Raw genomic sequence first — 23,218 nt, 5'->3', positions numbered from 1 at the left:
ACAGGCTATTGCTGGCTGTTCTAAAGAGTCATCTGGTGTGAAGAAAACTGTCTCGGGCCTCGCTCGTAGGCTGGACACTGCACAACTGCCTGTTAAATTCAGGGCAAAAGCAGCAAGCCACGTGCCAGGAATAACTCTACAAATATTCTGTTTCCAATTCCTGAATTGAATTTATTTGCAGAGCCAGCTGCAAGTGCACATGCAGCAGCTGCAGTTGTTTCACATGCGCACACAATTGCATTGCTCCAGCAATACTGGCTTGCTGTCTTGCAGAGTGGGACGCTACGTGAACTTTCCAATGCTTAAAGGGACACTAAAGTGAATTCGTAAAAGTATAATTCGGGGCTGAACTGAGTAGGTTAACCTGAGCAATTCTTTCTATGAGCGTTTAGTGAAAGTTTGATCGATATTCCATCTGTACGGGCAAAGGAAGAGACAACACTGCCCACAGCCGCCTCACTGACCAAAGTAATGACATTGCACTGGTCTGCACTGCGTCTTCATGCCATCTCAGCCTTCAAAAATCTGATTTTCAGCTAATGCATGCTTGATATCAACTTTTCTTTGTCCATGCACAAGTTGTGCAGGTTGGACACGATAGAAATCCGCTAAATCTAGCCTTGCAGACTTGCCAGTGCCTCGTCACAGGCTATGTTAGCAAACCAGCAGGGAGAAGAGTGCAGGGGAAACAGCACTTTGGAATGCACTTTTCCTTTGAAAAATTGTGCGTAAATTGGCCCGAAACACTTTGAGCTTGGCCTCTGCATTCTATACTTTAACCTCGGAGGTTATTTAGACAATGTTTAAACCTAGTGTACCTTTAAATTTGCAGCATCCATGTCTCGTCTGTCAATTTCTTTTTCTTGCTATCCATTCATATTTTCCGTTATGTTCTTCAACCCAATTCCTTGTGTTGTACAATTCAATATGTTGGCTTTAGCACGATCAATTAGCACTATCAAGCCCAACCTCTGCCTATCCCCCGTGTTGGTGTTACTTTGGTGAGAGAGACAGAGAGAATGAACAGAAACCAAACCATGCCAGCTCCAAACAGACCTGCACAACTTGGTGTTGATGTTGCCATGGGAGCGGTCTGGCTTCCATGTTTCACAGAAGACTCACATTGCTTAGTTACCACAAAGTGTTTTCCAACACACACTCACTTGGTGGCTGGCTCTGTGTCGTATCAATGCAGACCAGTCGTTCAATCGCTTGCTTGCTCTCTCCCCTATTTGGTGGCTTGATCATTTGGAAGGCATACTTTCAGATTATACGCACTCAGCGTCTTTCTCAAGAAAAATTCAACTGCCATTTTTTTTCATTAGTTCATGTTTTATTGCGGCCAACATAACAGTTAAAAAGAGGACAGTTAATCTTTTTTTTCATTCGTCACGAGACTATTGACTCTGTACAAATAGTATTAGCTGATAAATTAACACTTGTACACAAAAAAGCATCCCAATGAACTTTTAAATGAGATAAATGGTCCTGCAGAAGTCCTAAAGGCTTCCTAGACCTATTAGTTTCTTAGAAGTGGCTTTTGAAGGGAAAATCATAAAGAGACTGGGTACTATCACTGTATGGTACATTTTGTAAAGGATTATGGTACAGCGACAACAATGTGTAATATATGTACAAAACTTGGCACAAAAGGAATACGTTGTTGGAAGCAGTGGCATTAACGAGAATGCGTGCCATGTCCGCAGTCAAAGTAAATGTTGCTGCCTTACTAGTGTCATCTCATTTTCATGCAACAATACCCGTCTTTCAAGATGAAAAGTGTCAGCTCATAGGAAAAGTGGTCAGTGTTGTGATTTCGTAGTCAAGATTGGTCTTTCAAAACAAAGAAATGCTTTTTTCTTTTCTGAGAGAAGTAAATTGTACGAAAATGAATGAAACACATATCACAAAAGTCTAGCACACTCACAGTCACACAGTAAATGCTCGAAAGGAGAAGAAACGTACAAACACGCATTACACAGCTCAAACATTAAATATATGTGAGGCATGGCCACACCCTCTAGTGTAAAAAGAACATTTACAAGGCCATCACACCCAACGCACAATTCAACAAACAACGACACATATAAAAAAAAACACATTTGTTAAAAAACAGCCCTGAGTTTTGAAACACGTCTGCCTTGGTAAAACACCTTGCATTTGAGGTGGCATCCTACTTTGGCAAAAAACGAGCTTTCCAGAATGACGCCACGAGTCAAAGAAGAATGCAGCCAAGGGAAGGGGGACCCGTTCTCAAGGTAAAGGCTTGAGAGAACACTCTTGGGATGAGTTTCTTTTTTTTTTCCTTCTTGGGGGGTAGAAACCGCAGTGCTGCAAAAACTATGGCAAAGGAACCTTATGACACCACGATACACCCTGAAACAATGGCCAAGGTGGTATGCCCAGGCAGCAAGATAGGATCCAAAAAAAAAAAAAAAAAGAACAGCCAAGAAACAGATGAAAAAACAAAAACTACTGTACTTGGCAAGTTTTCTTTTTGAATACAGGTAGAAAGTACGGCAAAAATGGTGTGGGTGACATGAGAAATTTGCAGCCAACATGCCAAAGCAGTCGCTCTACACAGGCGCGTTGTAGCAGAGGATGCTGGTTCAGTGAATACTTGCTTAAAACAAGACATTGGGGGTCTGTTTAGAGGTGAAGGCGATTTCGGCCCATGTTAGAAAACCCCAAGTGGCTATAATTATCCTCTGTCTCCCAATACACACTGTTACACACAAACCATAAATTTGAATTATTGCCCACTGAGCCACCTCCAGTGCCAGTGAAGGCACAGACATGATTTGAAGCACCACTGCTTCCACGGCGCATTCATTCTCAGTGGAAAGGCCTGAATACTTGCAGGTAAAGCTGTGGGAATGAAGTCCTTACATGGGAAGAACAAAGGCAAGACACACACGCCCACAGCCTTTGCTTCAAAAGGTACTTGCGGTTGCAAGGACAATTAGTACACCACGTTCACTGCCTGGGCACCCACAGCCAAAAAAAGCCAACCTGAAGCACTTCTAACAGGCAAACACAACCCCCAGTGGAAACCTTCTTAAGGCCGTCACAGTGCTACTACCCTCCCTGTTAGAGCTCAACGCTATCATACACAGCCTCGGCATTCTGGGAAAAAGCTGCAGCGACAAAAGTACACCCGGTTTTATGGGAAGGAAGACAAAAAGGGCCAAGGCAGAGCAAAAGTTCAGGCACAGCCACAAGTCAGTCGGTGCCCTCTGTCTTCCCCTCTTCTTTTACCAGCACTTGGTGCCATGTTGACAGCAAAAATGCACTGCACCTAGCGAGTAGACAACCACCCTTGGCACGCCGCCGCTCAGCACTCTGAGCAGATTATTAGGATGACACGTAGGAAAGAGGAACTTGGGTGCACAACATGAGGAGCTGTCACGCCACAATGGCCAGGTCTGCCTCATCTTCAGAGCTGTTGCGTGCCCTCACAGTCTGGTACTTGTCTGGCAAAAGCATGTCCTCTTCGTCTGATACTTCGTACCTGGAGTGCAAGACAGTTCAGTGTCATCGAACGAAACAGCAGTGGCATGTTCAGGGCACCTACACTTTAACAAAGCAGACATCAACGGTGGTCGTGCAGCACTCAGTTTGAGCTCACTGGATGTTGGCAGCAAGGCTGGCAATGGTTACTGCCGTGTTATCGCCATGCCATTCTCCACTACACAACAAAATCAAGGCTCCCTAGGAAGCAACCTGAATGGCCGGAGATACTCTAGCACTGACTTTGTTTAGTTACGGTACTAAACGAACACTGAAGAGAGTTATAAAGGTTGTTGTATTACTTTACCCGATTTAGAACGTGCAAGCCGAGCTTTTTATGTTTTTTTGTTTTCTCTTATATTCATTTTTTCACCAGCAATGTGGGTTGCAAAGTGTCATTCCCCAGCACCATCCTCCCTGCCGGTTTGCTGACATCAGCTATACAGTAAAACCTTGGTACAAGAGTCACAAGAGACAATTGGTTATAAGAGACATTTGAATGAAAGCGGTTTGGTTGGTTTTCTTATGTTTGTCATGTTAGCAACATTGCATACAAGAGACCTTGGTTACAAGAGACACGCTTCTTGGATCCCTTGAGTGTATCTTGAAACGAGGTTTTACTGTAACAGCACTCGAATTGCCAGCCTGTATAACCTGCACAAGCTGTGCATGAACAACCAAGACGTCAGTATAAACTATAGAATGGGTGAAAAGTGAAATTCTAAAGGTTGAGATTGCACGAAAATACCGTATTTGCACGTAAATAACGCGACCTCGAATATAACGCGAGGGAAGCACTTTTGGCCCTTCTGAAAATGAAAAAATATATATATATTACGATTACAACGCGAAGTAATGTGAAATTGTCACAAGGCCCAGCAGCCTCACGTGCAAGCTCTCTGTCTTTGATTTGCTCAAGCTCAGCGTTTACAGGCAAAAGCTGGTCACAACGTTCGCGGACGAATTCTGCCAGGTCATTCTCGAGTTTACGGTAGGGGCCATTCTTGGGTCCACAGAACGCTTTACGAGCCGGTGCAGCTTAAAGATGCGATCACGACACTTCCTTCAACCTCGAATGGTTGCTTTGCTTAGTCCGAGATGCCGCGCCACACTTGAATTTCTCTGCTTTTTGGACAGCAGGATCGCCCGCTTCTTACATGCGGCGGTGTACTGATTTTGCCTGTTTATTGCAGCGGCTTAGAAGGCAGAAGCAAGCACGAACAAAACAAACCAACCAATGCTGTGCCGCAAGCGCGTTAGTTCTCGCATCCGGACCAGACCGCCTGGTCATGTAACCACTACCAACGTAGCCAATGGCGTTCTCGAGAGAGGCCGGCACCGAAGTTGACGCCGAGAGCAGCGAACTCTTGGCAAGAAAAATCCAGGGGTAGAAGAGCAGCGGGTTTGTGGCTCACGTTCCAGGCATGATGGTACGAGGCTTGTGCCAAGGACGAAGGTATTTGAAGGAAGAAAGGTGAGAGAAAAAGCTCGCGCTATGTTCGAGCCCGAATATAACCGGAGGGGTGTTTTGGAGGAACCAATCGCGGGAAAAAAAAAATTCACGTTATATTTGAGCAAATACGGTACATTGAAAACCATAGTGACTTCCTTGCTGCCTATTAAAAGAACATTGGAGCATCTTGTAAAATTTTGCGGGCACCTATTAAGCTTCAAGTGTGCTTAGATCATGCCAATTCATTTTTATCACAATTATTATTTCTCCTTCCCAGCTCTCTTCTGTGCCTCTTTCAACGGCCAACCTCCTCTGCCTAAAGGCCCTTTCCCACCTCATTTCCAGCTTCTTGCAGAATAGCTTGCAAGTGGCTATGCACATCAAAAAACCTTCTGACTATTTCCCCCTTTGTAATCTTCCCAGCATTACAGTGTATGTACGTCCCGGTGTTGAGTCCTCCAGCTTTGAGCACACTCACCATGGTTTGGAGCTCTTCTTATTCTTTCTTGCTGCCAGGCTCATCTTCTTTGCCTAGAAAATCGAAGCAAGCACAGCAACTGTTAGGTAAATGAAGGTGCAAGCTGGACAACAGGACCATCAGAAAAGAGGCACTACTACATCTATGTTGTGTCTATTATGCCACACACAGTTGTCTCGCAAAACAATTTGCGCAGCCAGTCCAGAAAAACCATAAAAAGGAGGCGCACTATACAGGTCCTTGCAAATGACAGCCTGAATGCTGCTGGTGTGGCACGAAAAAGCAAGAAGGCTGGCTGCACTGGCTCCCTAGGAAAATGTACAGTGAAGTACCGTTTTGCAGAGGGCTGCCGGCTAGGACAAGCACCCGTAGCGGCAAAAAAACATTCCCTGCCTGAGCTACTCTACGCTAAGTAGTCACGGGTCAAAGGTGAAATGAGGAGGAGATTGGCACACAAGGGTGTGGGGTGCAGGAAGGGAAACTTCAAAGGGGCCCTGCAGACAAAATACAAGTTTGCTTTATACGAAAGATTTAGTGTTTTACAGTGCCCTCAGTGCTTGTCCAGCAGCAAATGATGCTTTATTCACTGAGAAATAAAACATTTTAGGCTAAAATCGCGATTCTCCTGCTAAATTGTGCGTTTTCGTGACGTCAACAATGATGTATCCGGAGAAGGGACCTAAAGTGAAACATAGCTTGCTGACCAGGGCTGCTCCGATCTCACAGACGGCTGTTTTGTTATCTTGTTTATCACCCACTTCCATAAATAGCGCTGCAATACCACTGAAGGGCCAAGAGTTCACACTTTGGTTCCGGCCAGACTTCTATACCTGCCATATTTTTATTAGGGTTCATACTAATCGTTTCCTAAAACATAAGCTATGACTCGACAAACATGGCCATGTAAGTGACCATGCCGCTTATGTCAGATAGTCAGTGTTGTGTCAGACAAGTCCAATGCGTTCGACAACTGTGTCTTCCGGCAAAGTGCCACACTAACTGCTTCAGTGTTTACATGTTCGTTCGTCAATTGTTCACCCCACAATTCTTACTGCTATAAAAAGAATGAGCCCTAAATTTAAGCGCAAATAGTTCATTCGACAAGCTCACAAGCCCTGCCTAATTTGTGACTGCTTTCACCGGCCTCAGCCAATCACACAGCCGGGTATATGACATCATAGGTTCTGTTGCGGAAAATGAGCTAGCGGGTCGCACGGCCATTCCCTTTTTTCTTAATTATTTAGATTATTTGAGAGAAGTTTACGTTAAAAGTGGTGTCAGTGTGATTTTAACAAGGCAATCTTTCGAATGAACCAAACTTGTGTTTTGTCTGCATGGCCCCTTTATTTGGGAGCACTAAAAGCTGAACAACATTTTTCAAATGAAAGATCACGCACATTTTTTAAGGCTCTTCTGGCTTCTGAACAGTGGCAAACGATGGCTGGTTTGTTTAGAAATGAATAGCAGAAGCCAGATTTGGGACAGTGGCGTTCTCACCTTGCCGCCACCACTGCTGCTGCTGCCAGCGGGAACAAGTGGCTGCTGGGTTTCCTGAGTGGATGACGCCTCCTGGGGCACCTTGGCTGCTTCGAGCACAGGAACGGCGGCACGCTTTAGCGCCTCCTGCGCGGCTTCTTCAATCTTGCTGAGGGGTGGCTGACGAGCGCTCTCTGTCTTGGACGCCTCGCTGGGAGGCGACAGGGCGCTCTCGGTCTTGGACACCTCGCTGGGGGCCGGTGACTGCCGCCCAGCCAACGAGGAATCTGGAGTGCGGAGCAGGAGCTCTGTGGGCGACAGCGGCTTGGCCAGCGAGAAGCCACTCGCCCGGCTTAGCGTCACGGGGCCTCGGCGGCCATCCTCGGTTTGCGACGCCGATGATGCGGGTCGTGACAGCGTTCCTGCACAAACAAAACAAAAACGGAGGCGGCGCTTGAGCGTTTCACTGCACAATATTAGCCAAGATTTGGTGCTACACATTTTTCAGTCTATTCTAATCCCAAAAGTAACTGCAAAATTGACAAAATTACATTTGAGCCGTTTTGCGCTCCTTTCTCGGTGCTTCTAAAAAATGTATCCCATTTTCACTGAATATCACTGTATCCTTTTCAATACACCCACCCGTATAAACTGTAACGCCTTCTGGATCCCTTAGGGTGCTTGATACCAAACAATGAGTGGTTCCATGTCACTCCCACTTAGCGCTCATTCAATTGAAAAATACTGCAGGTTCATAGCCTAGAAATGCACGTAAACAATAAAAGCGCAACCAGCAAGTTTACCTGTCATAAATATATTAATAATAGCCACAATTTTGGTTCCGTTTTTTGTACAAGACCAGGACACCAAATTTGCGACAAGGCTGAGAAGTTCCAGCAAGAACATCCACTAACCTCCGGTTGTCTTGGAAACGACCGAGTCCGGCAGCAGGATGCTGGGCTCCGGTGAACCGTTCCGGAGGTAGAGCAGCCCGTCCTCCGAAGGCGTGCCCTTGTCTTCCTCCCGCTCTTCTTCGACAGAAGGCATGGGGGACTGCGGGAGAACCTCCTCCTCACACGGCGGCACGGGGGGAGGACCCCTCCGTGGCAAAGTAGGAATCGGTGGCGGGGGAGGCGCCCCCGAGAACAATTCGTTCTCCTTGGCGACACTAGATGGCACACCGCTGCTGCTCGGAGCACTTGACAAGTCTGCACCGGAGCTGCGCGTGTATGTTTCGCGAAATTCCTCGGGGCTGATCTCTTCGCACTTGCGCTGCTGCTGCTGCTGCTGTTGTTTTTGCTTGGACTGAAAACGGCTCTTGAGAGAAAATTTGAGGAGGAAACCACTCCTCTTTTTGGCACCGGTCACACTGGGAGGAGAGGCATCAGCGGCCGAAGCTGTGTTTTCACAAGCGACAGCGTCGGCGGTACTGTACTGTTCTTTTGTTTCCTCTTCATCCAGGCCGACACTCTCTCGAGCAGCAACGTCTGGGGAGGCAGTGTTTGCCGAGGACACCTCGAGAGGGCACCTCTCTGCAATGCTAGTCCCACGAATCAGATCGGGCTCAGCAAAGCTCATTTGTTTCTCCGGACTCTTGGATTTTCCATCGCTTGCTGTGACTTCCTCTTTGGACGCGACTTCAGGCACGCTGGTGGCATGCGAGCACTCCTGAGACTGCTGAAATTTCACGCTCAGCTTGTATCCGCTCGAACAATCGGGCAGCTCCGCAATGTTGGTCAGAAAGATGGCTCTAGCCCTGCCGCCGCCCTCTTTGGGCACGCCTGCCATCGAACTCCACTGCTGGCAGTCTCCTTTCACCTGCCTCGGTTGCCGCCGCTCTGCCACGTGAAGCACTGCATTCTCGTTGGATCGGAACGACCCCGAGGAGCTTCCACAACTGTCTTGATGCAAGTCGTCTTCAGCATCACTGCTTGACGGCTCCAGCACTTCCAGGACTGAACACGTCTGGCCCTCCTGCCGAAGCTCAGGGTTGTTCTCGAACAGAACTTTGAGGCTGACGTTTTCCGGCGCTGATTCGAGTGACTCGCGCTGGTCTTTCGCACGTGCCCTGGATGCGCCGTGCCTTATGACGAGCGTGTTCGAGGTCTTGTTCTTCTTTGGAGTGGCCTGCTTGTCACAGAGGCCGTCCAAGAAGACCTGGACCTTGTCCCAGGAGCAGACCTCCTGTTCCCAGGGCATGCGGTTGGACGACGGGTGCTTGTCAGCGGCCGGTGCACTGAAAGTGTTGGGCTCCCCTCCGGCACTCTCGTCGTCTCCGCTCTCGTTGGATGCTGAGGTGCTCGAGGAGGAAGAGGCCGGCCTCACCGGCTGCACTGGAGGAGTGCTGCACTTGGCAAGCACCTGTGCAAACTGGGACCTGCAATACAGCAGTGGGCGCGAGGCATGTCTATAGCTGCTCTTCCTGCTTAGCTCTTTTGTAAAGGCGAAATAAGAAGAAATACAGTTGAGCCCACTCATAACGAACACATTGGGAAGCTGAATTCAGTTCGTTATATCCGCTTTTCATTATATCTGGACACAAAATCTATGTATACAAATGGTAATGGAAAACAAAGATTTGTTCATTTTAGCCGCTATTTCGTTATAACCAGGTTCGCTATAAGTGGGCTATACTGTACTAGGGAATAGTCACGTAAATAGTCTCACTGCACAGTAAGGAAGCCAACGGGACGATATCGCGATATCGGTACTAACAAAGGCACTTTACCGCTGCTGTCATAGGATTTCAGTATAGAAATGAAAGTACAATGCTTTTTCCAGTTCCATTCTGTACCCAGCATGTTATATCTTCCTTACACAAATAGGTTAGATTAGATACTCAGGAAAAGCCGACATTCAATACAGGTTCATTCAAGCAGATGGACAAGATGAGACATCAAATACTGCAACAGTGAATGACTCCGCCAGCACTCCAAGTAGTACCACTAATGCAAAGTAGGCATCACAGGCACTAACCTGAGAAGCTCCATGGGAGAGCGTGTTTCAATGGCGCCTTTATTGACTCGCAGGCGTCGCCATTTCTCTTCCAACTGCAGTAGGCGGCTCTCTTCTTCTGGAAGCAGCTTGAGTTGGGTGTTCTCCAACAAGGCCTGTAGCTTGGCTTGTGTCTGTTTGCTCTCTAAAGGCCTGCACAAGAAAGCATGAAGAAACATACAGCAGATATATCACAGCCATATCACAGCTGGTTTTATAGCAGTAATGCCCATTGCAACATCTGCAATAGCAAAAAAAATATTGAGGACATAAAGGCAGCCCTTAGGACCCCTAGGTATCCACTTTTGTGCACAGCTTCAAGCCAGCACATCTATTGTGTCACATGGTAGTGTTGGCATTTTTTCACATAAAAAAATTAAGAGCAAATCCACTTTCACAAAACTTTAAACCAACTGTATCACCTCTTTATCTGAATTGAAAGGTCACCACTTTTGCAGCTCTTTCGGGTGCGTTTTTTTCGTCAAAATGCTTTGTTTGTTTAGAAATTAATACTTAAAGCTGACATTTCTCTTGGCTGCTCCCACCAATTGTGTTGCTACGTCTGTCACACAGTGCACAATCTCACTTCCAACACGCACACACGCACACAGACTCTGGCACTAAGAGCCACTTTTTAGATTAGCATAGATAAACGGCACATTTATATAACTAAACAAAGGTCCTGGATATCCAAACACCTTCTCAGTTTTGCTTAGCACCTGACCATATAACCCACGCTCGCTCACTCACCCCGAGTGGGGGTCCCACGGCAGCGCTGAGGCACTGTCCGACTCTGCTCTGTCCGAGTTGCCCGAACACACGGCCTGGACATACTGCAGCATCTCTTCCTGCCTCCTCAGCAACCTCCGCGTCAGCACCAGCAACTGCACCGGACAAAAGCGGAAGGAGCGAAGCTGGTCAGTACTACGTGCAGGTTACGACACTCATAGACTCGAGATACTGCAACTAGATGAATGTTGGCACAGTGCAATAAAGAGACTCTGCTCTAGTTAAAGGGAGGTGAGAGGGGGAAGAGAGGGGTGAAGTGAATTCAGTCCAGCAACGCAAACCTCTCATGAATCACAGTGTTAGCCCACACCCCACAAGAACATGATCACCCCATCAACTCCGTGCATAGACCTGCCACCATCTGCTAAGTGCAAGTTAGCAAGAATGCTCATGAGGAGGCAGTTCTCTGTTACCCATCACACACCCACCACCACCAATGCAAGGCTAATCATAATCACACTTATGTCCAAAGAGTGCAATTTGCCTTTAATCATGGGTATGTACTAACCAGCTCAACTCCTGGTCTACCTTTTCGTTCTGGTTCATCCTCTAGTAGCCTGAGCAGCAGCAGAAGCTGCCTATCAATTGTTAACACTTGTGCTATGTGGGGAAGCCTGCTGCCACTACTGACGGCAGCTGGAAAGTTTCGGTGGTGGTTGTAAGGGACTACACAGTGGCGTGGCTGACACCATATGTATTGTAAAGGAAACATCGCAGGTGTGTTTTCAGCAGAGAATTTTTTGCAGTTACAGTAAAACCTCGTTACAAGAGACATTCAAGGGACCCAAAAAATGTGTCTCTTGTAACCAAGGTCTCTTGTATGCAATGTTCCCAACGTGGCGAACATAAGAAAACCAACCAAACCACCTTCATTCAAATGTCTCTTATAACCAAGTGTCTCTTGTAACAGTGTCTCTTGTAACGAGGTTTTACTGTAACATTGAAATAAATTCCTGCACTTAAGCTCATCAAACAAGGTTTAAATGAATGTCATTAAGAGCCTGTTTTTACTTTCAAGGTTCTTCAACAATCCAAGCTTTTATAGTATTTTTGAACTTTGAAATACTTTGAAGCTTATGAAAATTGCGATTCGATTCTATCTTGAATTTGATATTGTATTATTCACATTGATATTTGAAAGTTTCAAATATTTGCACACCCCTACAAGGTATGGTGATTTCTGGTCACCATAGCCTGTCCCTGTTATGTCTGGCCAAATTGAAGAGACTTTTACCAAGCTAATAAACTCCCACAATATTCTATTTGCAAGATGCAGTGCAGAAGGAATGTGACTTCAAACATAAAAAAAATAAGAAAATAAGAACGTGACTACAGCAAGGCCTTGTACTCTGGGAAAACGGCAAACTCACCTCCTTGAAACCATTCTTCACTTCCGTGTTTTCGGCTTGCAGGCTGAAGGTCAAACAAAAAGAGCTTGTTAGAGCTCTCAAGAAAATACACGACAGGTCCACCCCACACAGTTAGTCTTACACGACAAGTTGAGAGTTGAAATGGTGACATGATGAAGGTACACCAAAGCGTGTAGCACCTTCTTTCATATTGCAGTTGGCAATACTACATAATACTCCGCACGTTACTGGTTTGTATCATATTTAAACAGTGTAGTAGGACGAGACAAAGAGGGGAGACCGCACACGATGAAATGCTGACTGACATCAGCATTGATAAATGCGTTGACATATGTAAATATAGAAATATGAGATGCAAGCACCTTCCACAAAACCAGGCCAAACATATATCCAAGCCCTCTTAGAGTGCACGCCATGCACATCATGAGCTTGACAGCTGATGACAACTTTATCCACACAACTAGAGCTATGAAGACAATGGCAGCAAAGCCAAAATTGAGATGGTGGGAGTAGCAACACATGTTCAAGTTGAACATTAGAAGTTCAAGCAGCACATGTTGATGTTAAAGTTTGGGTTTTAAAGAGTACTGATACGAAATTCCAAAGCTCAGATAACTATGTAAAAAGCTTTCTTTCCATATAAAGACACCCCCTTGGAAGTTTAAACCGTGACTGTTCAGGAGAGCATATTTTAAGTTAATTTGACCCCTCGCGTGCACGAGAAAGCTTTTTCGCGCCATCAAGCAAGCTCATGATGTCATCTGCACTTTGACCTAAATGGTCAACATCAGATGTATCAAGCTGACTGCGGTGCTGTTGGCATGCGCTTTTCTGCCTTGTGCATCTCGTCCCAGTTTTCGGGACTGACGTCACAAGTGACTACAACCAGACGGACCGGTCTCGCGCGCGTCCAAACCAGCATTGGCTGGTTTGGCATTGGCATTGCATTGATTTGGCATTGGCATTGGCATTGACCGGCATTGGCATGGGCTGTCCAAACCGGCATTGCAACGAGAACAGTGACGTTAAATGCGCCTTCCCGTCACGGCGGCTGCCTCGGTGTTCGCTTCACCGAAACCAAAACTGACACGAATAAACGGAGCTGTAAGTAATTATTTATGCTGCATTCGACAATCTAATGAGCCATTCTATGGTTAGTGGGCTCATAGGCACCAATAGCCGCGAAAAAAACGTAACACAAATATTTAATGTCAGTACTCCTTTAATGCACTGAAACTACCTCCAGGGTATAATGTTCACTGTAATGGAGGGCTACGGATTAAATTAGATCACCTGGTGACCGTCAACAAGTGCCGAAATCTCGACACGTGGGCGTTTTCGCCCTTTCGCCTCCATCAGAAAAAAAAGACACGGGTGAGAGTTCCCGCTCGAGCGGACAGCTGCTGCCCACCTCTGGAAGTGTCCCTCCAGCAGCACCTGCTCCGCCGAGAGGCCCAGGCAGACCTCTACCGTGAGCAAGTAGTCGGCACACGACTCCTGGCTGCTCTGCAGTGCCACTCCGTACGGCCGCATGCCCTGCTCGTTCTGGGCCGTGACGTCGGCATTGTGGAGCACCAGGGTCTGCCCAAGGAGAGTGAAAGCAAAGGGACGCTCTTCTGTTCAGGACTCTTCTTGTGCAGCACAAAATCGATCATGTGACCTCTAAAAATCAAGTACTTGCTTACGCTGCACTACTGTGAAAAGAATGATGGTTATTGTTGCATCACAAAGCACTTTATTTTATGAGCATAACAACAACACCGCTAACTGAATAAGGGCAAGGTGCATGTAGCAAATTTGAAAAGGACTGGTCTCTTACTGGCAGAGTTAAAGATTTACTCCTACAAGACTTATACCGTGCCTTGTAAGCAGCCCAGTGTAACCCGCTGCAGCACAACTGAACATGGTGGTGCTTGGGGAAAGAAGCATACAAACTAATTTTTATACCTACAAACACCCATCAGGAATTTTTCCAAAGCTCTGCCAACAAATCACATTGCAATTGCAGCAGTGCACAGCTTTAGACCATCCCAATATGAACAGTGCAAGTAAAAAGACGTTTCTGACAAACACAGAGACAATAAAAAAAGCGACTGACTGCCCTTTGTTTGCTTTGTTATTTTACGAACAAAAAAATGGCTGACGATTACTACACTCCCTAATGCGAAATTTGTGTGCAGCACAAACTGCAGTCTTATTTATTTAATTATTTATTTATTCACATACCTACATTTCACTCAGAGGGAATTACAGTAGGGGGGTAAGAACGCATTTTCATGGTGAATAGTCACGGTGAATAGCTGCTGCATCGTAGAAAGTGATTGTGTGATCAGCGAACGCTTGGCGGCACACACTACTCTGCCAATGTCTCGCAGCACGTCACCACTCCCGAGCATGTTGTTGTAAACCGTGTTAGAACCTCCCACACAAGCGTCAAATGGTTCAGATGAGCCCCGCAACGAGGAGCATGTCTCACTGGCTCCCCCTCACACTTTTGCCAAACATCGCCACTGACGAGCATCTCTTGTGGGCTCAGCATACTGCTCTCCTCTTCACACTTTCGCCCCAATTTCCTCTGCCGTTTTTTTTTTCTGTCTTTGCTCACTCGGTTACGACACCATCGCCGCCGCAAAACCACAGTAGTGGCCGCCGAAGTGCTGAGCACTAAAAGTGCCAAGGCTGTACCTGAGCTATAGGCAGGCCATGGTGGAGGAGTACACCTTAACTTAGACCACCTGGTAACTTTTAATGAGCAATAAAATTTTCACCGTCGGGTGCCGTTTTTTTTTTCTTTCTTGCTACTGTCAAGAAAATCATAAAATCAATCCCATAAACTCGTACCCAGTTGTGTCATTCCTTCGCCACTAAGCCACCCCCTGAATGAATGGTTGCGCCAACAAAAAGAGAATTTTGTACTCAGAAGGTCCTTTTTCATACAGATATCCAAGGAGAACAAGCACTTCTATAAAAAATTTTCCATTATCAGGGCACACATATTCAAAAATGCCTATTTGGTATTTACTTAAGGTAGCTCAACAGTTTCATGTGTAAGCGGTGAGGTACATACCTTGATGACTGTTATGTGCCCATATCTCGCAGCCAAATGCATTGCGGTATTCCCATCACTGTCCTTCCTGTTGATGTTCAGCCTGTTGTCCTGCATGTATCCTGCCAGCCAGCGCACTGTTCGTTCCTGCAAATGCCACACATCGAGAGGATTTCTCGCATTTCATGTGAAGGCAAATTTTACATATTTCGACTACTTCGCAGAGCAAAAAGAAATTACAGAAATAATCAACAATGCCAGAAGTAGTTTGCACAAACATTTAAAAAATGTCTTGCAGAAGGACAACCATTAGAAGAGAACATAGCAAACTCTCGAATAAAAGTCAAGAAAGTTGAAACTATGCCAGGATTATAAATGGCTTTTTTGTTGACTGCAAGACACATACCTGGCCATACTTTGCCGCTAGGTGCAGAAGTGTCCTATTTCCTTCACTCGGGTCTATCTGGTCCAATGCCCAAGACTTGCTCACAAGCCACTGTAGAATCTCCAGGTTGCCATGCTGAATGCATAAAAGAAGGCAAGAACGACGTCTATATATGATGCATGAATGGAGCAGCAAGAGCTCCCAACACTGTAATACACTGACAGTGACAACAGGAACATTTTTCTACACTTTTCATACGCCAGAGTACCAGGGAACACTTGCAGTTTGTGAGTCGCAAGTTTTCCCAGAGGTATTCTTACATTTGGACACTGGCTCATAAAGTTTTCAAACGAAAAGTTTGAAATTCCTTCTCACTTTTACTGCCGTGGCGACGGGGGTGAGGTTGCTGTGGTTCTCATCGGCGAGCACGTGCTGTGGGTGGCCCTGGCACAGCCACTGGAAGCAGCGCAAGTGGTTCCGTGCAGCGCACACGTGCCACAGGCTGTTGCCCTGGCCGTCCGACAGGTTCCACACCAGCTCCTTCTCCATGTCACGCAGACTGTGGGCCTGCAAGCGCCGCAGTGTGCTTTTAACGAGCGCAGCTCAGGACAACTCACAAACATGGCCAACGTTCCATCTACGAGGTTGACAAGACGATCAGCACCACGGTTTAACACAATAAAACCCATATGTGCCTTTCCTTTCTTCTCAAGTTTTAGGGTGCAGCCCTTTGGCGGCCGTCTCTGGGCTGAGCCGCGTTGTTGGCGTAACCGAGTGATCGAACGATGGCAAGAACGACGAGTGAAAAAAAAGCAAACGATGAAAGAAAGCAAAGAAGGAGAGTGTCACAAAATTGGGAGGGGAGTGTGGTTCGCCATGACGGCGTGAGCCACCGCTCTCCGAAAGTGTGCGAGGGGGGAGGGGAGGGGGCAGTATGCTGTGCTCGCACAAAGTGCTTGATGGCGCGATGCTTGGCAAAAACGTGAGGGGGGGCGTGCGCGTGACAATGGTGTGCGTTCCCTGCCCAAGATGCAGGTCGCGGTCCCTTCCTGAGACGCACTTCGTGCCGCCGACGCAGAGGCTATTATCGCTGCCGTCAAGATAACCCACGAGTGAGTGCTACCTCAGCGCACTGCTGCTGTGCCCAAATATCGCATTAGGGAGTATCGTAATCGCCAGCCAATTTTTTCTTTCGAGTTTTTCATGACTTTTCTCTTTGCCGAACTTGACCGGCCAAGCAAAGACCGGGTAGGAGCCACCAAAGATTAAAAAGTTTGAGTGTTTTACGTGCTGAAGCTACATCCAAACTGTGAGGCAAACCGTAGTAGGCGGATCTGGATTATTTTAAACCACTTGTGGATCCTTAACGAGCTGCTAAGGAAAGACAACCCCTGCATCATGTCAATCGGGATAGTTCAAAGAATGCTCAGAATACTGGTCAAACAATGCCCATGCTAGGTAGCTTGAAGCCGGAGTGACCTTGGCGACATGATTCAAAAGCTTGCGTTGGTCACTTCTGATAGCTTGTGCAACCAGAATAGAAGAGAGCATCATATTATTTCATACTGATCCCAACAGTTTCTCACATCCCAAAGATTTTTTTTTTTTTACACCGGGCAACCAAACGTTTTCATCACCTTAATTTTATCAGCTTTTCTACTTTTTTTCTTACTCTACTGATAAAGATATTGCCAGGACAAGGCAGATCCAATATGCCTTGTATGAGCGGTAGTGGGTGGCATGGCTTTGCAGTTTTCCCATTCACGCAGTTCACGGAATGCTATCTGCAACAATAGAAGGCTGCTCGTCACCACGAGAATCTGAACTCAGGGGCCAACCTATCTATTATGTTTTTTGTTGTCATTTAATACTAAAAGAATGGACAACCATTTCTGCGGAATTAGCATCAAGTTTGACGTAATCATCTGACATTGTGATAAAACCACTTAAAATTGCCTTCACTCCTTTTGCCTCTTATCCTAGCAAAACAAACAAACAAAAAAGAATTAAACCGCTTATTCGTTTATGCGCCAGTTCTTACGCAGTGGAATGGTGTTTTATCACCTTATCATCCTAGGGCCTTGTAATTATACAGCCATTTTTTCAAAACCAGATAGTTAAACTGCCTGTATGATTTTAGCAAATGCATCCAATTTGTTGTGCATTTCATAATTTCCACTAGAGTTTAACGGAGTTATTCAAAAATAATTCAAGATAAGAATAGTTTGAATCACATTTCTGACCCCAGAGAATTTAAACCATAAAAATTTTACTGTACAGTTCAACTTTGTTTTAACGAGACAGTCTATAATGATATAATGAATGTAACAAACAAATTCTAATTACTTTTTGAAGTACCCCTAGAAACTTGCGTATTCAATACCTCGCACTGAAAAAGCAAAATGCACCTATTGCCGGCTCTAATGGGAAATGTTCGCTTTGAAGTTAAAATTATGACTAATTTTATGGAAGAGCACAACAACCATTACTATGCAGCTCAAAATTGCGACTGCATGTTCTTCAGCAAAGTGCGCTCAGTTGGACAGCTCGCCACGCACACAGCACACACCAACAATGCACATGCTGCGTGCATTCCTGCAACAGATAATGCTGTTGTCACTAATCATACACTGCTTCAGTCGCAGTGGAGGTGAGAGAGCCGCATTTTTTTTTTTCGTTGCTTTGGTTCGATTTTTTTTTTAGTACCCCTGTATTTCCTGAATTATGCTACCCAGCAACACGAGCAAGCCAAACGGGATTAGAAAGTTCAAAACAATTACCTTGGAGGCAGATATGATAAAAGCCATCGCATCGGGCATGAAGAAGATTAAGTGGGAAAATGATTATGACATATCACGAGTACACTGTCTAACGATCCTAGGTCCCAAAGAATCTATTGCCAATGTTGTTGCACACAGCATGAAAGGAAGTCCAAAAAGGATGAGGATTCCTTCCTTTGAAGTGGTGGAAAGGGCCGTCTGAGACATGTGCACCTTATCGCAGGACAGCATACACAATGGTAGAAAGCCTTAACATACATACTCCTCCTTCTCACAAGCTGAAACTTGCCTACACTCTCCAACACTCCATCTCAAAGCTGGTTGCAGCCAAGTAAAGCTACAAAAGGTGTAGTAGCAGCATCTTTGGCAAGCACTATATAGCGCTCCAATTGCACTTTCGGTTCCGTGATTCCGTAACTAAATTAAGCATTGTTGTGCGTGCTCATGAAGACAAAAGACCCACCAGGAGGCCTTGATGTTGATTGTTTTAACACCTTCCTGCCCATGCCTATTCAAATCGATAGTATGCTATCAACACCTTCAAGTTCAAATTTTGACGTTTTCTCGTTCGAATTAGGCGCTTCCCGAGTGCGCTCTGAGAGCTGGCGCCATCTACTGAGTGGTAGAAACACTTACATGTTCTTCTGTTTGTTTTTCTGCACGCAGCGATTTTTTAAAGCATGCCAGTGTCATGTGATGGGCACTCGGATGATATGAAGGTGGTGTCGGCATCACACGCTACGGCGCCGCGGAACGCCTAATTTTTGCGATTTGAAGGATTCTACATGCGACTTTTTGGATAACATTAGCAGTTCTGACTCAGAGTGTGCTCTTCGTCATTGGATTTAAGCACCAAAAGCGACAGTGCGCCAAACTGGCCCAGAACCTGATACTCCCGTTCAACACAAGACCCAGGAAACGCAAAAGTATCGAAACTGTGAATTAAGCTACAAACAAAAAAGAGTGCAGCAGAAAAACAATGTTTTCTGCGATGCATGTGTGGCCATCCTATGTTCTGAGGAACTGCTTTGCACAGCGGCCCGAAATTCACTAGTGCTAACATTTGCTTTGTAAGACAAGAAATTTTAGCTAGGCGTTTGATATTTGCAGGACTTTTGCACTGATAGTACATGTACATAATGCATATCTTCAATTTCTTCTGCGTTTTTTCTAAGCCGAGCAAGACTGCTTGCTTATTTTTGTTTGTTTGCTTGCTTCAAAACTTTCCCGTACAGCTTTTTCTTTCTTTTTTTTTTTCAAACAATAATTCCTGTTTGAAACAATTGCCACCGCAAAAGAAATTTACTCTTCTTTAATTCGGTGCCATACACTTATATGTTGCATATTTTTTGGGACCGGGAAAAAATTGGTTGCTAGACTACCCAGAATCTGCTTTTCCCGTGGGCAGTGAAGTGTTAGGCTCTCTGGCTTCAGTACTGCCATTTGTTTTTTACCTACCCCCCCCCTCCCTAGGGAAAAAAGTGTTGTGCTAGGCACTAACGTCACAAAAACTAATGCTAAAATGTATGTGAAATTGATACCCACACAGAGCAGCAATGCCCACTCTTCCTTATTTAGCCTATTCTGTGTTAGTAAACAAATGCTACTGCTGCTGTGGTGGTATATTTGCACTGATGACACTGCAACTGACCAATGCAGGCCAGCTTCTAGTGTCACCCCTGAGCAATGCAGGCTTTGTTGGCTTTACTGGCCACACTTGTTCTCTGACGCAAACACAGTTAAAGGGATGCAGAAGTGTAAATGCAAAACACCCCAAAATAACATCACGCACTGCAAGCAGGGCTTCACGAGTAGATCAAGGAACGTACCAAGGCATCAAGGTCTCCCTTCTTGGCAAGCCTGAAGATAGCACGTATCCAGTGGGGCACCTTGGCCAGTGGTGGCTGCTGCTGCTGCTGCTGCTGCTGCTGCTGCTGCTGTTGTTGTTGTTGTTGTTGTTGTTGTTGTTGTTGTTGTTGTTGTTGCTGCTGCTGCTGGGTCGCTCGCCGGGGTGGCTGACTCCGCAGCGAAAGCACTGAACATGCATCACCCCCACTCTTGAGCTCGCTGTCTGACGCATACTGGCGTGACCAGTCACGTGACACTGCTGCAGCTGAGCGTCGAGCCGGGCGCCGAGACGACACTCCCGTGGTGGCAGTGGCTGCAGCATTTGCGAGCAGCCAGGGTTCAGTGTTTGCTGCGTCCCGGTGATCTTGGGCACCACGGGCGAGCGCACTCAGGGTGTCGATGATGGACACAGTGCGAAGGTGCGGCGGCCGAACTCCAGAGGATGACGCTTTCCCACCAGGCCGCCGAGGCCGCTGAAGAGGTAGTTCACACAGGCGGAGCAGGTCGCTGTCATCGAGGACGAATTCCTCGAGTGCACTGGCCTCTGGTGGCCGCATCGCTGCCGTGGGGCCGGAGCTCACGGCGTGCTCCCGACCACCGGGCACCGCCATGGGAGCACGCGGTGTGCTGGTGCATGGCCGTGCCTTGGCCGCAGAGGCTCGGGACTGGGGCAGTGGCTGCTGCAAGACAAGTTCACAAGCTTGCATCAAGCCACAACTCTTGACTGATTGATTGATTGTGGGGTTTAACACACTGACACAACGCAGGCGATGAGGCGCGCCGTAGTGGAGGGCTCGGGATTAATTTTGACCACCTGGGGATCATTAAAGTGCACTGAAATCTTGTATACACAGGCGTTTTTGCACTTCGACTCCATCAGAAAAGTGGCTGCCGTGGCCGGGAATCAGATCCCCATACCTCCTCAGCAGCACAGCGCCTTACCCACTGAGCCACTGCGGCGGGTAAGCCACAACTCCTCACCATTCAGTAATGAAGTTAGGCTTCTTAATAACGGATACGGCAGTAGTGTGGCTTTTGTGCACAAAACTGTGACTCGTTAGACTTCACCACACACCACACTGTGATAGCCTCAGCTTTCAGCTGTGCTAGCAAGCATTCATTGTAGGGTGACAATTGTAACCAGGCTTGATACCACAACGACTGGCTGTGGAGATAATAATCAAACCCTTCAGTGGTGAAAGCAGGCACATGCAGCTGTGTCAAGCAAAGCCCCATTAATGATAAGTCAGTTCGGAAGGCAATGAAAAAGAATTGCTTTTCTGTAACTTTATTAACCACTCACACTTCTTGTACAATTTAGAAAGAACTAGACTCGCATTGAAATCATTTTTATTTTTTTGTCTGCACTTGAAATTGCTACATTTGTTCTGTTCAAATGCTGGCTGACGTAGTCTTATGCTCTGAAATGGTCAGGAAGCAGAGGTACATTACAGCAGTCATTTTTAAGTAGTCACAAGAATTGCAACCATGTATTCCACCCTGATAAAGATGATCCATTTTGGCCAAATAAATTCATATTTTACGCAAGCGCAAATAAACGTTGTATTTCTGTGGTTTTATTGCACTAACCACTCAGTAATCTTTAGCATGCAACAAGACTGCTGCACGTCTTACCAGCTGCCACCAAATACAGGTGCCCCCGATGGTGCAAATACTAGTTTTCAAAAAAGATGGAAAGAAGCTTGGAAAAAATCAGCAAAAATGGTCGCTTCAAGAACTCTGCAATGTGACAGAGTAGCAAATACTCATATCTTAACAATCTAAGTCTCTAATCAAACTGCTCAGGATGCCATTGTAGTTGTGACCTCACCGGTGGGAAATGTTACTTTATTTTGAAACTGCGTTCACCACCATGCATAATTAATTGTCCAGGAGGCACTTGCCATAACAACACCATTCTAATCCCAGCACTTTCCTTAAATTTATTTTACAGAATGAGCAACCTACCTTGATTACCTACAACTCAGATATGCATAATTAACATCACTGTCTTCCAGGTAGCAATCCTCTTGTGCAGATTTTGCTACGAGAACACTCCAGAAAATTTATATATATATATATATATATATATATATTTTTCATCATCAGCTTATCTACACCCACTGCAGGGCAAAGGCCTCTCCCATTAATCTCCAATTACCCCGGACCTGTGCAAACTGCGGCCAACTTATCCCTGCAAACTTCTTGATCTCATCTGCCCATCTAACTTTCTGCCACCCCCTGCCATGCTTGCCTTCTCTAGGCATCCACTCTGTTACCCTTAATGAGCAACGGTTATCTTGCCTTCGCATTACATGCCCTGCCCATGCCCATTTATTCTTCTTAATTTCTACTGATATGCTCTTAACTTGCGTTTGTTCCCTGACCTACTCCGCTGTCTTCTTGTCCCTTAATGCTACCCCTATCATCTTCCATTCCACTGCTCGCTGAGTCGTCCTCAATTTAAGTTGAACCCTCTTAGTGAGCCTCCAAGTTTCTGCTCCGTAGGTGAGTACCGGTAAGATGCAGCTGTCATACACTTTCTTCTTCAGGGACAATGGTAAATAAGGTACCGCAAGCTCCAGCGACCTCGTAAGTCGCCCCATTTACCTGCTTGGTGACAGCAGACGTTGACTTAGTGCGAGTGCCGGGTGCAGTGGAAGGGCAGACCTTGCGGCAGGCCCCATGGTCAGGAACTGAGGAACGGCCGCGCCTTGTAGACAGCACGCCGTTCAGGTTACACGCTGCGGGAGAGCGCAGAGGTTCTTCATGCTTTTTTCCACCAACCAAGCGCATTCTACACTACAAAGAAGCTAGCAATAGTTAATGGTGGTGCGTGCTTGTCACGCCAGTTCATGTGGTCCAACGTGAAGTGAGCCCAAATAGCTATGCCTCTTGCGTTTCAGACGAGGCCAACACGAAAAAAGAAACAATTCTGGCAGGAATGCGAGATTTTTGCTGATCCACTGGTGGAGGCAGGCCATGGCCGCTGGAAGGACTCATCCCTCATAGAAATTACGCGGAGCATCCAGATACGGGTAGGACAGGAACCTGGCGCACAAGGTGGCCAGCCTCTTGTGATTACTACA

The 23,218-nt window shown here is 46.3% G+C and overlaps 1 protein-coding gene across 6 annotated transcripts in view; it reads right to left on the bottom strand.

The window, feature by feature from the left end:
* Positions 1-2,290: 2,290 nt before the first annotated feature.
* LOC144178611 (uncharacterized) overlaps positions 2,291-23,218 on the bottom strand; it is a 145,143-nt gene continuing 124,215 nt past the window's right edge. For 4 of the 6 annotated variants that reach the window (XM_077706591.1, XM_077706590.1, XM_077706588.1 and 1 more), the window contains 13 exons: positions 22,740-22,873; positions 20,111-20,809; positions 15,877-16,068; positions 15,523-15,636; positions 15,138-15,263; positions 13,482-13,651; positions 12,071-12,113; positions 10,662-10,795; positions 9,894-10,064; positions 7,832-9,294; positions 6,939-7,339; positions 5,442-5,494; positions 2,291-3,511 (listed from right to left, as the gene is read on the bottom strand). In XM_077706591.1, coding sequence (XP_077562717.1) covers positions 3,406-3,511; positions 5,442-5,494; positions 6,939-7,339; positions 7,832-9,294; positions 9,894-10,064; positions 10,662-10,795; positions 12,071-12,113; positions 13,482-13,651; positions 15,138-15,263; positions 15,523-15,636; positions 15,877-16,068; positions 20,111-20,809; positions 22,740-22,873 — 3,806 coding nt within the window. In that variant the 3' untranslated portion in view covers positions 2,291-3,405. The remainder of the gene's footprint in view (positions 3,512-5,441; positions 5,495-6,938; positions 7,340-7,831; positions 9,295-9,893; positions 10,065-10,661; positions 10,796-12,070; positions 12,114-13,481; positions 13,652-15,137; positions 15,264-15,522; positions 15,637-15,876; positions 16,069-20,110; positions 20,810-22,739; positions 22,874-23,218) is intronic. The other 2 variants (XM_077706592.1, XM_077706589.1) reach the window with 1 other exon arrangement.

Source organism: Haemaphysalis longicornis, unplaced genomic scaffold, assembly GCF_048455015.1.
Source record: "Haemaphysalis longicornis isolate Haplotype H1 unplaced genomic scaffold, Haemaphysalis longicornis Haplotype H1 scaffold_4, whole genome shotgun sequence".
In the NCBI taxonomy this organism is placed as follows: domain Eukaryota; kingdom Metazoa; phylum Arthropoda; class Arachnida; order Ixodida; family Ixodidae; genus Haemaphysalis; species Haemaphysalis longicornis.
The sequence above is the reverse complement of the archived record's forward strand: the minus strand, read 5'-3'. Positions and strand labels throughout refer to the sequence as shown.